Raw genomic sequence first — 14,342 nt, forward strand, 5'->3', positions numbered from 1 at the left:
AAGGCTTTCTAGCTTAAGGAGTTTGTCCGATGATGAGTACAGCATGAATGGGGGTAGGGTAGGGCGGGGAATGAGGCATCTCCTTCCCTCAGGTGAAGCTGGAGGGAGCCTCTCCATGGAGGAGGACAAAATTTCTGACCTGTGGCAGGAGAGGCCCTAACTCCTGTTTCTCCTTTGACACAGATTGCTGGGACCATTTGGGCTTTCGGGACCTTGGACCAGGCCCTGGCCCAGTAGGATGCCCCCGTGTCCTCCCCAGCAGAGCAGGAACAGGGTGACACAGTTGCCCACTCTGGAGCTGGGTGAGATGGAATTGACTTGGCAAGAGATCATGTCTATCACTGAGCTGCAGGTGAGTGGGGTTAGGGGGCAGGGCTGGGGGGAGGGAGAAGCAGAGAAACAGTGGGTCTGGCTGGGACTGAGGCCGGGGGCTGGAGCAAGCAGAGCCCAGGGTCTCAAGATGGAAATGTTCCAGGCACTGTAAAAGGAAGGGCTGGAGTCAGAGGGCGATCTGGATGGAAGATCAGAGCATTGAGGGGGAGGGAGTGTGGATGAGCAGGAGATAGGAGTGGTGGGGAAGGAAGGATCTGATTGGGGGTGTAAGCTCTCTTGGCAGTCACTCTGCTTACGTCTCTCTGCCCCACCTCCTGTACTGCCTTCCCTTCCTCACCTTCTTCTGTTCTGACCTCCTCCAATCCTGCCCATCTTCTTCCCTCATTTCCTCCCCCTGCCCTAAGCAGCAGGGTGGGGGGTGGGGGGGGCCTTTCCCTCAGGTAGCAGAGCTGTAGTTCTGACCTTGGGAAGGGGGGTCAGACTATGCCAGGGTCCTCTCCTCCTGCTAGTTGGACAAAGGGGTGTCTGTTGGCCTAACAATGATGCCTTTGTCCCCAGCTGGGCTGGAGCAGGGTGGCTCCCCGATGTGGGTTGGGGGCCCTTTTCCAGCACGTTCTCTCCTCCTCTCTGCACCTGGGCAGGGACGGAGGGACTGAAGGGGAGAGGGCAGAGCTTGTGCCGGCTCCCCAAGGTAACTCTCAGCCCCAGACCTGGCTCTGTGCCCACCCCCTTTTCTTCCCTGCCACCATGCCTGGGCCCTACAGCAGCTCCCTCTGCTGGGCACCCAGGGCATGGCCAGGGTCTGAACTTGACCCTTTGACCCTAGATAGGGGCAGCAGGAAGAGGGTTCGGAGGGTCATCATGGAAACACTCCTTGTCTTCCTGAAGGAAATAAAGGGACATGAGCCATTTCAATACAGTAAGAACTTCTCCTGAAGAGGAGGGGATTCCATAATTGTTGCGTGACTTCCCTTCTTGTTTAAGCCGCTTTCCTCGTGAACAAACTGTATCACAACTTTGCCAGAAGCTTTCAATGATACTCAGCACCGTTCTCTTCCCTTGTGATTATCTCACTGGGTCTTTCAGCGGGACCCAGTTTGGTTCTGAGAGAGAGCTGGTTTCTTCTCTTCCTCAGCCTGTCTCCAAACCTTTTGGTGTCTTTTCTTGCAGGGCCTAAACGCTCCAAGTGAGCCATCCTTCGAGCCCCCGGCCCCATACCCTGGGCCCCCGCCGCCTCCAAGTTACTGCCCCTGCTCAATCCACCCGGAGGCTAGCTTTCCCCTTTCTTCACCACCTTATGAGCTCCCAGCACCCACATCTCATGTCCCAGACCCCCCATACTCCTATGGCAACATGACCATACCAGCCTCCAAGCCACTGACCCTCTCGGGCCTGCTCAGTGAGCCCCTCCCAGACCCCTTGGCCCTCCTGGACATTGGGTTGTCAGCGGGGCCATCCAAGCCCCAAGAAGACCCAGAATCCGACTCAGGATTATCCCTCAACTATAGTGACGCTGAATCTCTTGAGCTGGAGGGGACGGAGGCTGGTCGGCGTCGCAGCGAGTACGTAGAGATGTACCCAGTGGAGTACCCCTACTCACTAATGCCCAACTCCTTGGCCCACCCCAACTATGCCTTGCCACCTGCTGAGAACCCCTTAGCCTTAGAGCCCTCCTCGGGCCCCGTGCGGGCCAAGCCCACTGCACGGGGGGAGGCGGGGAGTCGGGACGAGCGTCGGGCCCTGGCCATGAAGATCCCCTTCCCTACGGACAAGATCGTCAACTTGCCAGTAGATGACTTCAACGAGCTGTTGGCACGGTACCCGCTGACGGAGAGCCAGCTGGCACTAGTCCGGGACATCCGAAGGCGGGGCAAGAACAAGGTGGCCGCCCAGAACTGTCGCAAGAGAAAGCTGGAGACCATCGTGCAGCTGGAGCGGGAACTGGAGCGGCTGGGCAGTGAGCGGGAGCGGCTCCTCCGGGCCCGAGGCGAGGCCGACCGGACCCTGGAGGTCATGCGCCAACAGCTGACGGAGCTGTATCGTGACATTTTCCAGCACCTGCGGGATGAGGCAGGCAACAGCTACTCCCCTGAAGAGTATGCATTGCACCAGGCTGCTGATGGGGCCATCTTCCTGGTGCCCCGGGGGACCAAGATGGAGGCCACAGACTGAGCTGGCCGGAGGGGTGGGACTGGTGATTGAGGTTTCCTTCATTCTCTTTTGATAAAGGTACTCCCCAACCGTGAGACCCAGAAGGAGCTGAGTTCTGTAGACCAGGAGGGACCACAATGGGAAACCTGGCATTTGGAAGGTCCAAGGTGTGTTCAGTGAGGCTTGCCTGGAGGCGAGGATGTGAGGGGAGGGCTGGAATCTCTCTTCCGTGATTCAGTTTCCTGGGTCTCCAATCTCTTGTTTGAGCTTTGGTATATAAAGCACTCTACAGAAATAGCTTTCCGCTGTGTCTTCCTTCTCGAGGGAGGGTGATGAAGAGGGTGCCCCTCAGAGCTTACTGCCTGTTGGTGGCAGGGAGGTAGTTCTGCTGAGCTTGCTTCTTTCCCCTACGGCTCTGTATGAGGACGGGACACATGACGACACTTGGGCCTGAGCAGTGTGATATCTACCTCCTTCACTCCCCTTCTCAGAGCCAGGGGCCATGGATGATTTGAGGAACCGCACCTTCTCGGGTGGCCCCCTATTTATAGAGCTGCGATTGCTGCCAGAGCCAGCCAGACCCTCTGTGAGAGGTCCCCGAGTGCTAGGCCACTCCTTTTTCAAAGTTGGGGGCACTGGAAATCCTAGAAAGCCCACAGGCCGTTTTCCCCTCCTCATGCCTGCTTCTACGGGACTCCCTCAGCCTGGGTCCTGGTATGCCAGAGCTCTCTCCGAAGACTGAGTGAGCTGCTCTTGATTGGAACGAATTTGATTGGACACCCAAGTTTCAGGGGATTTCACACCCAGGTCTGGGTACCAGGTCTGCTCCACAGTGGAGCACAGTATGCATTTCAGTGAAATCTTCCATCTCCCTGGTTACATTAGACAGATGTTACCCAATTCTTGTTTTGGTGCCTCCGCCCCCCTTTCTAGATCCACGAAGATCTAGGGCCTTTTCTTTTTTCGCGGGCCTCTCACTGTTGTGGCCTTTCCCGTTGCGGAGCACAGGCTCTGGACGCCCAGGCTCAGCGGCCATGGCTCACGGGCCTAGCCGCTCCGCGGCATGTGGGATCTTCCCGGACCGGGGCACGAACCCGTGTCCCCTGCATCAGCAGGCGGACTCTCAACCACTGCGCCACCAGGGAAGCCCTAGGGCCTTTTATTAGTATATTTTTTCTTAGAACACGACTAAGTTTCAGAATTCTTAGCCACATGGATCAAAGTCCAATCAAACCTCCTCCAAACACCTTCATCTCCTTGCTTGGAATTGGGGTGGTTCCCACTCTTCCCAACCACTAATTATATAAATTACCTCTGGCGTATTTTGCTTCTTTACACTTCTATTCAATTTTACTAGCTCCATTTCAATAGAGAAACCTCACTTCCAAGTTCTGATATTCATTACAGTTGTGAAACAAAAAAGCAGACGTAAGTGATCAAAGTGGAATCTTCATGCCTACAGATTCAGAAAAAAAAGTGGTCTCTAGGGAATGAAAGCTTCCTATTTCTAATAGATCTGAAGACAGTCCAACCTGTCAACTTTCCAAAAACCTGAACATGTGGGATCAAGTAGTAATGAGATTAGTTGTGAAGTAGTGAGATTAGTTTAGTTGTTCCATTTGATTAGTTTGCTTAAAGGATTTCAGAATGAAGTTTTTCATTCTAACCAAACTCACAAAGATGGTTAATTCAGAGGCAAATTTAAACATTCATTCATTCAACCAATATTTACTAGGCACCCAATAAGCTTAGGTATCGTTCTAGGCATTGGAGATAGTGAACAGGAGACACTCCTCATGGAGTACACTGTAGCGGGGAAGACCCTCATACACATATTTATAACAGTACCTAAGGCCAAAGACAGAAGGGTGGTCACAAGAATTTGAACAAGGTAATTATCTTCCTACAGGTTATTTCCTCATTTAAAAAATAGGGAATTTACTTTTTAGCAAACTGGTAGCCTCAGTTGTTCTATCCCTCCAAACCATTGTTGTATCAATCAGAGAAGCCTCATTCAGTAAATGGAGATTCTTACTTGTAATTCTGGTAGTAAAATAACTGACCTATGGTTTCACACACTTCATTCCCTTTCATCAAGGATGGAAATTGAGGCTAGATAATGACCTTTCCTGAGGATGGTAGAATATAAGCACTTCCTAGAGTTCAACTATTGCTTTAAAATATTTTTAGGTTCATTACCTTTGAGAAGTTCCTTTACCTTCGTACCCTTGGCTCAGTATTTTTGAAGCCTGAAATAGCTGACCAATTAAATATTTATTCATCAAAGATGAGATCCACTATGCCCCTCAGGAACTGAACAGATGAGACTCAAATTCAACAGCATCTGCCGGCCTTTACTACACCTTGATTTTCCGTTGCCAGGAGAGCTACAAAAAAGACCCGCTCAAGTGGAGCAGTAGCGAACAGCTCACTCCTAACCGGGTCAAGATTTACTCCTGCAGCGAAAGAAAACCAGTTCCTCTGATTTCACTAAACCATGGATGCTGATGGGACGAACTTTAATAAAAAATAGTAATGCATAGTAGTAGAATCACATAAAACCAACCCAGTACTTCCTCCATCTGAATTAACACGCAGCTATGCTTAAAACATTTATAACGGTTTTCTTTCAACAGCTTACAGTGACTACAGGGAAAAACACTGGTAAGGAATGAGGGTAAAATTCTTCTGGTTTACCATTAACTCCTTGTACTTCCTGTTCTCAAACTTGGTCTAGTAAAGAATATGCACTATCTCAAGTTATTTACCATAAACATCATGAAGACACAGAAAACAAGAATCAAAACCAAGTTCAACGCATTTTATTTTTAAAAAGTCCATTCACAAAATTGAATGATTAATTCAAGCTGCACAGCAGCTAATGACTACTGCATGGCAGTGAAAATGAAGTGCACAGTGGCTCAGATAAAGGTCCTCATAAGGATGGTCCTGCAAAAAAGAAGAAAGTATATACATAAGCAGGTGAGATTCTACAATTACATCCATTCTCTTTACTGAGAATCCAATTGCTTTAATAGCTTTTTGCTGGCTACAGTCTGTTAGATCAGATAATAGAACAAATTATGAGATCTTACTTTAAGTTCTGAGGCACAGCTTGGCATTTTACTTTAGGAATACTAAGCACTGTTACTTTATAAAAACCTACCTTTTAGCCATGAGCTTGAACTGGAATTTTGTTTTTTAAGAGTTGCTAAGCCTGTAGTAGCACACTCCTCCCTAGAAAAGTAAACAGCCTTTAGAACTAGCTTTTCTCAGAGACAAGTTCCATCTCAGGCTAAACCCTCCCACCCCCCCACTAATGGTCCACCCACCCTCCCACCAGCATTCTGGGGAAGATTCTAATACATTACTTTGAGCCATTGTTTTAAGTTAATAGGTCAAAAGAAGATAGGAAATATAGAAATTAAAGGGTGAAAATGTATCACTGTAGAATTAAGTAAAGTGCTTGCTTCCTTCAGTTGGGAGCCACCAAGAGCAGGGTGTCAACTTAAAGCAATTCATTTCCAGAAAAACCAAGTTCAGCTTAACTGGACTAGTTTTGGCTCAATATATTAAAGAAAATATAAGAGAAAGCTGGATTTTAGAGAGCTATATGGATGTAAGTAAAATCTGTTCTTACCTACCAGCATAGCAATAAAACCTTTCCTCCTGGTTCTGACTGCTAGTCCTAAGAGTCAGGTGTGCCTTACTCTTGTCTGCCTCCTTCCTTGCGATGGTCACTGAAACTTCACTCCCTCCTAGCTTTCATGGAGCGTGCCGTGGCCTGCCCCTGGCTTATCTGTACTCCACATACCACAAGTGTCTACTCTCAGCTGTAGAGTGTCTGACCTCGGAGCCATTCGCGCTATACTTGCTAGCAGTTCCTAGTAGCTGAACATCTCTCCTGGATCTTTAAAGGCATTGTCACGAATCCTGAGGTATCTGCAAACTCCCTCAATAGTTAAGGTTCCACCTGCCATTGCAAACTCAGCCAGTATCAAGCCCATGGAACTATTACCCACGCTTTCCCACCCACCTCCACCTCCCAACCAACCCCACCCAACCCCCTCCCCAAACTTCCAAGTAACACACCCATGGGATGGAATACACAGTCCTAGTGATCAACAAATCTCTCTTCTACTAAGTACAATGGCACTGAAATTGAGGGTACCAAAGGGAGGGCTCAAAGGAAGCTATGTACAAATAACAATGATTGGATATTAAGTAAACTGTTATAAAGGTTTAGAAATCATTTTCTATACAATCAGCATTTTAGAATGTTTGTGTCATCTTGTGCCGTATTTAAAGGAAAACTGCAGTTAGCATGAATTAAAGTAGATAATATGGCTCCTCACCATAACAAATTCTTATCTCCATACAGATAATTATTACTAGTGTTGTCAATCCATAAACCTATATAAAGACCCACCCAACCAGAACAAAAACTGCAGTTTTCCTTTAATGTAAACCTGTTTTTGTGTTAAGAGTAAATTCCTTACTGGTACCGGTCAGTTTAAAAAGGTCTCCCCAAAACTTCTAATTTGTGGATTTATGGGGTGGCATTAGCCAGCATCTGGTTTCTATTCTCTGGCAGAGTTTTGAACTTGAATTGTGATAGAAGCATTCAACATTATCAGGGGTAGCGGGTAGGGAAGGTCCAAAGCTCTGCCAGTCCCAAATCCATACAGTTGTCATTCCATTCAAGAGGGTATTAAATTGTTTATTTATTACACATGATAATGGATGATACACAAGCTTCATTCCCATCTATATCTGGTACCATAATCCAATTTAGATATATTGCATAGGATATGCCAACAATCATATATTAATAATCAAAAAACTCCATCACTTGGCTTGGGTGACCCTTTTCACGGTGAACTCCAGGTCACAACGCAGTAACTGTCAGTTCAACTACACCAAGGTTTCGGAAGACAGTAGCTTCTCCACCAAAGCAGGTTGTAAATAAATTTTGAATGGAACCTGGCATCACCCTGAAGGAACTCTAACTTCACACTGTTGGGGTAGTTTACCAAAATGGCTTCAGAGTAGACTAACTTTACACAGCACATTTAAAAAAAAGACACATTTATTCAGCGTCATGATCAGACTATTACATTTAGCAATCAACAGCATGGGTGCAAAAAAAAAAAAAAAATCTACATTAAAACCCTTTGTTGGAATGCTTTACACTTTCCACAGAACAGAAACTAAAATAACCTGTTATACAATTAGTCACAAATACAGTCCTCGAGTTTTGCCCATACACATGAGTATTGTCTAAAACATGTCTTCTTTGTAGCAGCTAGGCCCTGCCACCACTGTGCTTGGCTGAGTTCACAAATCTGTTGTAACCTGTAGCTTCCCTGTCACTTCTCTGGCTCTCCTCTCCTGCTAAGCTTTGTTTCCTGTTGAACAATATGGAATAAAGTTGTTAATCTAAACATATTAAGACTCAAGGCTACAATCCAATAGCAAGTTGTTTCCCACAAATTTTGCTGATCTGAATATTAACTTTATATCCACAATTTTACTGTAATTATAATGTTAACTATGTTTCACTGCTCAGCTACATTAGGGTTACTGTGTTCATTATCAATTACAAGAAAATTAAGTGAAAACCAAAAAAGGTGTTCACTTACCTGGCAGTAATCAAAACCTTCTGCCACTGCCATAGCTACTGCTGCTGCTGGAACCACCATAGCCACCTAAGAACAAATTTGTTCCCTTAGGCTTTAGAAGTATGAATAGTAACGGTAATGCTTTTTATATGTCGGGCTTTCATATTTGTATTATATAAGTTCAAATTCACAAGTTTGGGCTCACATGATTTTCCTAACTGAACTACAAGTTACCAGTCACTTAAAATTTCCTCAAGATTTTAAATTGTCAGCTTTTTTCCTGCATCTGCATTGCCTAAAGGTCTAATATTTTCCTCAACGGTACTAGTTTAGCCCTCCCACACCACATATACACCATACCTTGGTTTCGGGGTTTGGCAAAGTATTGGCCTCCACCACCATAGGGGCCAGAACTTCTGCCTCCGAAGTTTCCTCCTTTCATGGGTCCAAAATTGGAAGATTGATTGTTGTAACTGCCAAAATCATTGTAGCTTCCACCACCTCCAAAATTGCTTCCTAAGAATGGAAAAGAAGGCCTTTATCTGTTACTCGGGGAAAATGATAAATTCTGGTGTTCTAAGTAAAAAAGTTGCTTGATCTGCCTTGCTCCCAAAACTGGTGGCTCCAATGTTTATCTTTGTATTTTATCCTTTCTGGGCAAGGCATTCAGTTGAATAATCCAATAATCTAAAAAAATTTACCCAACTCACCACCGTATAGCAAACAATATATTCTCTAGCCTTGAAGACCTTTACCCATCCAGGGGCACAGCAAACACATGCTGGATACATCAACTAAGTGCCTAAGACCCCAAGAGTTAAGACACTAAATCCTGCTAGAATCTAATCTAATTCCAACTGAAGACACCACTATCCACTTACCCATCTATCTATTTTGGGAGTGAGGCGGCCCCAGCTTAAAGCTAGGAGGAGGTAGCATTGCAAGCCCGTTAAAAAAGTACCATGCAGCGTAACACACAAGCATCAAGTCCCCGTATGGATAAACTCTAAAAGGCTCATCTAGCTATTGCACCAGTACTTGGATCACTGGATACCTACCACTACCACCGCCAAAGCCGCCTCCGCCTCCTCCGTTGTTATAGCTGTCACTCCCGCCATAGCCACTGCCCTGGTTTCCATAACCCTGTCCACCACTTCCATAGCCTCTGCTTCCTCCAGAGTAACCAGGGCCGCCTCCTCCATAACCACCTACAAGAATACAATTCTTCTCAATAAGACAAAAGTAGTCAACAGTCAAATTCTGTGCTAGCGTGACAGCTAAAGGCCTGCTCACAACATGCTATTAGGTCAGAATTGGGCTTATCATGCACTAGAGTTTTAGTCTCTATTAGCCTATTCTAAAGGTTGCCAAAACTTATATAATCTGTGGTTCCTTAAATGAAACAAACAAAACTTACCATCGTTACCAAATCCATTATAGCCATCCCCACTGCCACCATATCCACCACCACCACGGCTGCCACCAAAGCCACCTGGAGAAAAGCAGAATTAAAACAAACAAACACCAGGTTTGAAGTATGTGGATCGCATACAAGTCACCCCCTTCTAAATCTAAATTTTAGGAAGCATTAAATCAGTAAATTATTTCCGTATGCAAGACTAACTACCGGTTAGTGAGAAGCCAGAACTACATCTGGATTAAAATGTAACTTTGGATAAGACATCTGGGGGTAATTATAATTTTACCATTAACTCTCATTAGTAAACTATAACCACACAAACCTCGACCACTGAAGTTTCCTCCACGACCAAAGTTGTCATTCCCACCAAAACCACCTCCACGACCACCACCAAAGTTTCCAGAACCACTTCGACCTGAAGAGACAAGTTTTAAGTGTTAGGCTATACAAATTGGAATTACTCAAAATTATGTTTAAGGTTTAATTAAGTAACAAACTGACCTCTTTGGCTGGATGAGGCACTAGCCATCTCTTGCTTAGATAGGGCTTTCCTTACTTCACAGTTGTGGCCATTCACAGTGTGGTATTTCTGAACTGAAAAAATATGAAGATAAAGGAAACACCAACTCAGCATTTAGAATACAGCATGGATTTCAGAACCTTTAGCAAATGCCAGCTACCTGATACTTACTGACAATCTTGTCTACGGAGTCATGGTCATCAAAGGTTACGAAAGCAAAGCCTCTCTTTTTGCCACTGCCTCGATCAGTCATGATTTCAATCACTTCAATTTTCCCATACTGTTCAAAATAATCTCTTAGATGATGTTCTTCAGTGTCTTCTTTAATGCCACCAACAAAAATCTTTTTCACAGTTAAGTGGGCACCAGGTCTTTGAGAATCCTAACACGAAAAAAATTAGGTTAACTTATATTAACAAAACCTATCCCCAAGTTAAGAATTTTAAGTTTGCTACACCCCCAAATGTTAAGTCCCCCTAGTGGCACACTTCCAAATGACTAAAGGAAGGCGGGGGGGAAGATCACTTACTTCTCTTGAGACGGCCCTCTTTGGTTCCACAACTCTTCCATCCACCTTGTGTGGCCTTGCATTCATGGCCGCATCCACCTCCTCCACAGTGGCATATGTGACAAACCCGAAGCCTCTGGAGCGTTTGGTGTTTGGATCCCTCATTACCTTTAATGTTTAATACGTGGTAAGACCCCAGAAGCTATTGTCTTTTCTACCTTAAGGCAACAGGAGACTTTATACCAACCCTTTGTCTGAAGCCCTTCAATTTCCCACTAACCATCTAAAGTTAATCTATTAATTGGGAGTTTTTTAATCAGTTAAAGCCACACCTTACTTAAAACTATAATCCCATTAGCATTCAGACAGTAAGTACAGCAAGCTAAGCCAAAGAAATCAACGAGTTCTACGGTCCTTTGTCTCTTTCAAGTCTTACCACACAATCTGTGAGCGTTCCCCACTGCTCAAAATGGCTCCTCAGACTCTCATCGGTTGTTTCAAAGCTCAAACCTCCGATGAAGAGCTTCCGCAGCTGTTCGGGCTCTTTGGGTGACTATGAGTAGGGGGAAAAAAAGCGGTAAGTAGGGCTGTAACGCAAAAACACCTTGCAGTTACAAGAACCAAAACTAAAACTAGATAGCAACGTACGAAACATTTATTGTTCCTTCTGGTCGCAGCAAGCCACGTGCTTCTCCGCACTGGGGGAGGCGGTATGTTGGGTGCTGGGTGGGCCGGGAGGCGCCGAGCGCATGCGTCCCTCACTCCCTTCGACGCACGCGCAACAAAAGGACTAGGAGGGAGGAGTACATCGCCAATATCGACTATAAATGCTCTTTAAGAAAGTCGCCCGCTGAGACAAGGTAAAAAAAAAACAGATTGAATGTGCTTAAGAGTTTTGCAAGGTGGACCGAGCCTGCGTGATAGCTAAGGGTTGCAGGACGGCAGCCTCATGGCGAAGAGGACAAAATGGCGACCTCAACTTAGGGAGGGGTAGGCCCTGGCAGCGACCGAAGAACTGCTGAACCGGCTGGGGCAAGCAGCCAAACCAGGCCGAACCCTACTGAACTAAGGAAGGCGCGAGAAAGAAAATTTAGCTGGAGAGAGCGTCCTACTTACCTCTGACTTAGACATGACGGCAGTGGAGGGGGGGCGGGGGAGACGTTAACGATGCTTACTCGGCGGCGTCCACGAGCAGAAAGGAGTAATCTACCGAACGTATCTGCCAGCCTACCTTCGGCCTCGCTCTTTTATCCCGCCTCCTCGCTTTCAGCATTGGTAGACTCCGCCCCTGAGTAGCTCTGATTGGATATTTGAAATTGCTCCCCCTTACTATTGGTCTCTGATACTGCAGTGCGGTGTAACATCATCCGTTTGGGCGTTCTACGCAGTCTCCACCCCTCGGGGGGCGGTGTCTATGGGGTCCCGAGTAATATTATTCGTAAGTAGTCTGATTGGCTAGTCAGCCAATCATTCATGTTTGAATACACTTAGGGTATTTAGATAACTTTTTAATTCTCTACGCTACGAATTTTATCTTCAGCTCATCTGGCAAACCATGATTAATACTATGTATCAGAAACGTAGTTACCATGTAACAATTTTTTTTTTGGCAGCGACTGCCTGCTGAGCGCATGTGTAGTAAAATGGCGAGTTTACGCAGGCGCGTTAAGAAGTTCCGCCTGGCGCTTGGAACACGTGAAATGGCGGGCAGGAGACAGCGGCGAACCTAAGGCGCCTGCGTAGTGGCGGGAGTTGGGCCCCTTTTTGCGCAGGCGTAATGGGCGGGGAAAGGGTCCAGTTCCAGGATTGGTCGCGCAGGCGCAGAGAAGGATCCGTTTTGGCGGGCGGTTGGCGTTGCGCAGAACGCGGCGGCAGCGGCGGCCTGTGGTCCGGCCTCACCACCGAGGAACAGGGGAGACGTTAGCGTGAGTGATCGGTCTCGATCCCGGGTAAGTGGCGGACAGTCTTGCCTACGCATACGAGGTCTTGAACCGACTCCAGTTGGCCCCGTTATTGTGTAAAATGAATGGACCGCGGGGTGGGGGCTAGTGAAGGGGGAGCGGTGGGTCCACCCAACCAATGGAAGAACAGGGGCGGGATGTTTTATCCCCGTAGTTTCTGTGGCGTTTTGCAGCCGAAGAGTTTGACTGGCGAGTGAATAGGCCAATTGGGTCCTCCTTTAGCTGCCGACTGACCGGTCCTTGGGCCATCGGTATGTAGGAGGCGGGCTTTCTCATCCTGAGCAGCGGCTCACTGAGCCAATGAGCACGAAGCGCGCGGTAGGTTGGGCTCCTCCAAGAGGCAGCGGTTTGACTCCAATGGGGGATGCGGCAGTCGGGCGGATAAATGGATGGACCAAATCTGGAGCCAGTAGGCGGACAGCTTACGGAAAGCGCTCGGGCTGGCCGTCCAATCAGCGCTCCAAAAGAGGGAGGTCTTTGATTTGGGGATGCAAGGATGGGGAGTCACTGCCTGCGATGGCGCGAGGGGGTGGGTATTTTATTCACAATGACTTGAACGAATCCTTTGGGTCTCTAGGCCACACACTTCTCTGGTAGGGAACCTGTAAGTTCACTCCTATATTTCTCGAGTTTGGCTTTATTTCCCTATGTAGGTACATCCCACCATCCTGCAATGTTTAGGTTTTGTGGGGTGCGGGCAACAAGGGAGGTCTTTTGACTTTGAGAACTCGCTTCTTAAGGAAGACGGACTTGAAATGTTAGAGCGAATAGGATAAATCTCTTTGTATTGTTGTGGAAAGGTACCCAAGAAAAATTAACATAATTGTAATAATGCATATTTTCACGGACAAAGAGATTTGTAAATCCATAGAAAAAGTTTTGGAAAGCTACATACCAAAGCGTGTTACCTCTAGGGATACACTGGGATGGAGACAGGTCCGATTTCAAATGTTTAAATCTTTTCAGGGATAATAATTTGTGATTCAAGTTAAATTTAAAAGCCAATTGTTTTTGTGTTTTCAGTTATAAGCAAGTACTTCTCAACACCTCCTTACACCTCAAAAAAGTTCTATTTTTCCGTTAAGAACTAAGGTGATCCTCTGTTTAAAAATACAAATTTTAAAAAGGTAGCTTTTTTTGAGTACTTAGTATTGATACCTGCTAGGCATTATGCTAAATGCTTTGCAAGTATCATCCATGTCCCCAGTGCCTTTATCTTAGGCTCTTCTCTGTGGAACTTTTCTCTCCATATATATCTCTTTCTTTACACCATTACAGATCTCCTAAGCCCTTTCTGCTGTTCCATTGAGGATATCTGGATTTGGATAAAAAGGAAGTTGCTTAAGGAGGATGATACTTAGGGTGTTGGAGACAGGAGGACTCATCCATCACCTGGGTTTTTTTTGGCCTTTTGATTATATTTCCTTCAAAGTATTTTATATGCAGTTCATATCCCATTAGTAATGCCCATTCGTATCAGTCGAGTGTATTTTAGTAAAACAAATTTTCATTGCATATTGGCTGTATCAGAGTCTATACTGCTCTAATATTTACTGATTTATTTAGTGTCAAGGGGAAAATGTTTAAATACTGTAATAAGTTCAAATACATATGAAGTTCTCTTATGAGTAGAGACCTTCCTGACATTGTACAAAAGGAAGATAATTTTAGATGAGCTTATCATGAAGGAGAGATTTTCACGTTCTCTGGTACTTGCAAAAGGAAAACCTATTTTGTATTTGCTTCTAAACTATTCGTCGGTATGCTAATAATGCAGCTACTTAGTTTATAAGAACTAAAGTGAAATAGATTAAGGGTATCTGTCCCT

At 46.0% G+C, this 14,342-nt stretch overlaps 3 protein-coding genes across 8 annotated transcripts in view; 2 read left to right on the forward strand and 1 right to left on the reverse strand.

Annotated features, from left to right (window-relative positions):
• The first annotated feature begins 238 nt into the window (after positions 1 to 238).
• Positions 239 to 2,505, forward strand: NFE2 (nuclear factor, erythroid 2). The gene is made up of 2 exons (XM_060113953.1): positions 239 to 352; positions 1,504 to 2,505. The coding sequence occupies exons 1-2, from the start codon at positions 239 to 241 to the stop codon at positions 2,503 to 2,505; spliced, it is 1,116 nt and encodes a 371-aa protein (XP_059969936.1).
• A 2,785-nt stretch (positions 2,506 to 5,290) lies between these two features.
• Positions 5,291 to 11,780, reverse strand: HNRNPA1 (heterogeneous nuclear ribonucleoprotein A1). Of its 4 annotated transcripts, XR_009533817.1 has the most exons (12): positions 11,670 to 11,780; positions 10,990 to 11,106; positions 10,575 to 10,721; positions 10,217 to 10,427; positions 10,027 to 10,119; positions 9,848 to 9,940; positions 9,523 to 9,597; positions 9,164 to 9,313; positions 8,466 to 8,621; positions 8,127 to 8,192; positions 5,651 to 5,721; positions 5,291 to 5,433 (listed from the first exon to the last, which is right to left on the reverse strand). XR_009533817.1 is itself a non-coding variant. In XM_060113288.1 (11 exons), exons 1-10 carry the CDS (start codon positions 11,682 to 11,684, stop codon positions 8,137 to 8,139), a joined length of 1,113 nt encoding a protein of 370 aa, XP_059969271.1. In that variant the 5' UTR covers positions 11,685 to 11,780; the 3' UTR covers positions 5,291 to 5,721; positions 8,127 to 8,136. The 4 variants fall into 4 exon arrangements, 2 of the variants coding, with proteins under 2 accessions (XP_059969271.1, XP_059969270.1); XR_009533818.1 differs by lacking the exon at positions 9,164 to 9,313; XM_060113288.1 differs by having other exon boundaries at positions 5,291 to 5,721.
• Positions 11,781 to 12,364: 584 nt separating this feature from the next.
• Positions 12,365 to 14,342, forward strand: part of CBX5 (chromobox 5) — a 35,919-nt gene continuing 33,941 nt past the window's right edge. For all 3 annotated transcript variants that reach the window (XM_060111684.1, XM_060111682.1, XM_060111680.1), the window contains exon 1: positions 12,365 to 12,502. The gene's annotated coding sequence lies outside the window, so the exon portion shown is untranslated. The remainder of the gene's footprint in view (positions 12,503 to 14,342) is intronic.

The sequence above is a fragment of the Mesoplodon densirostris genome, chromosome 11 (assembly GCF_025265405.1).
Source record: "Mesoplodon densirostris isolate mMesDen1 chromosome 11, mMesDen1 primary haplotype, whole genome shotgun sequence".
NCBI lineage: Eukaryota > Metazoa > Chordata > Mammalia > Artiodactyla > Ziphiidae > Mesoplodon > Mesoplodon densirostris.

Excerpts from the sequence above, each read along its gene's own strand:
- NFE2 (XM_060113953.1), top strand. The coding sequence starts at position 239 with ATGCCCCCGTGTCCTCCCCAGCAGAGCAGGAACAGGGTGACACAGTTG. Across the intron at positions 353-1,503 it reads TGTCTATCACTGAGCTGCAG|GGCCTAAACGCTCCAAGTGA; the intron begins GTGAGTGGGGTT and ends CTTTTCTTGCAG.
- HNRNPA1 (XM_060113288.1), bottom strand. Across the intron at positions 9,941-10,026 it reads TGCCTCATCCAGCCAAAGAG|GTCGAAGTGGTTCTGGAAAC; the intron begins GTCAGTTTGTTA and ends TTGTCTCTTCAG. Across the intron at positions 8,622-9,163 it reads CGGCTTTGGCGGTGGTAGTG|GAAGCAATTTTGGAGGTGGT; the intron begins GTAGGTATCCAG and ends TTCCATTCTTAG.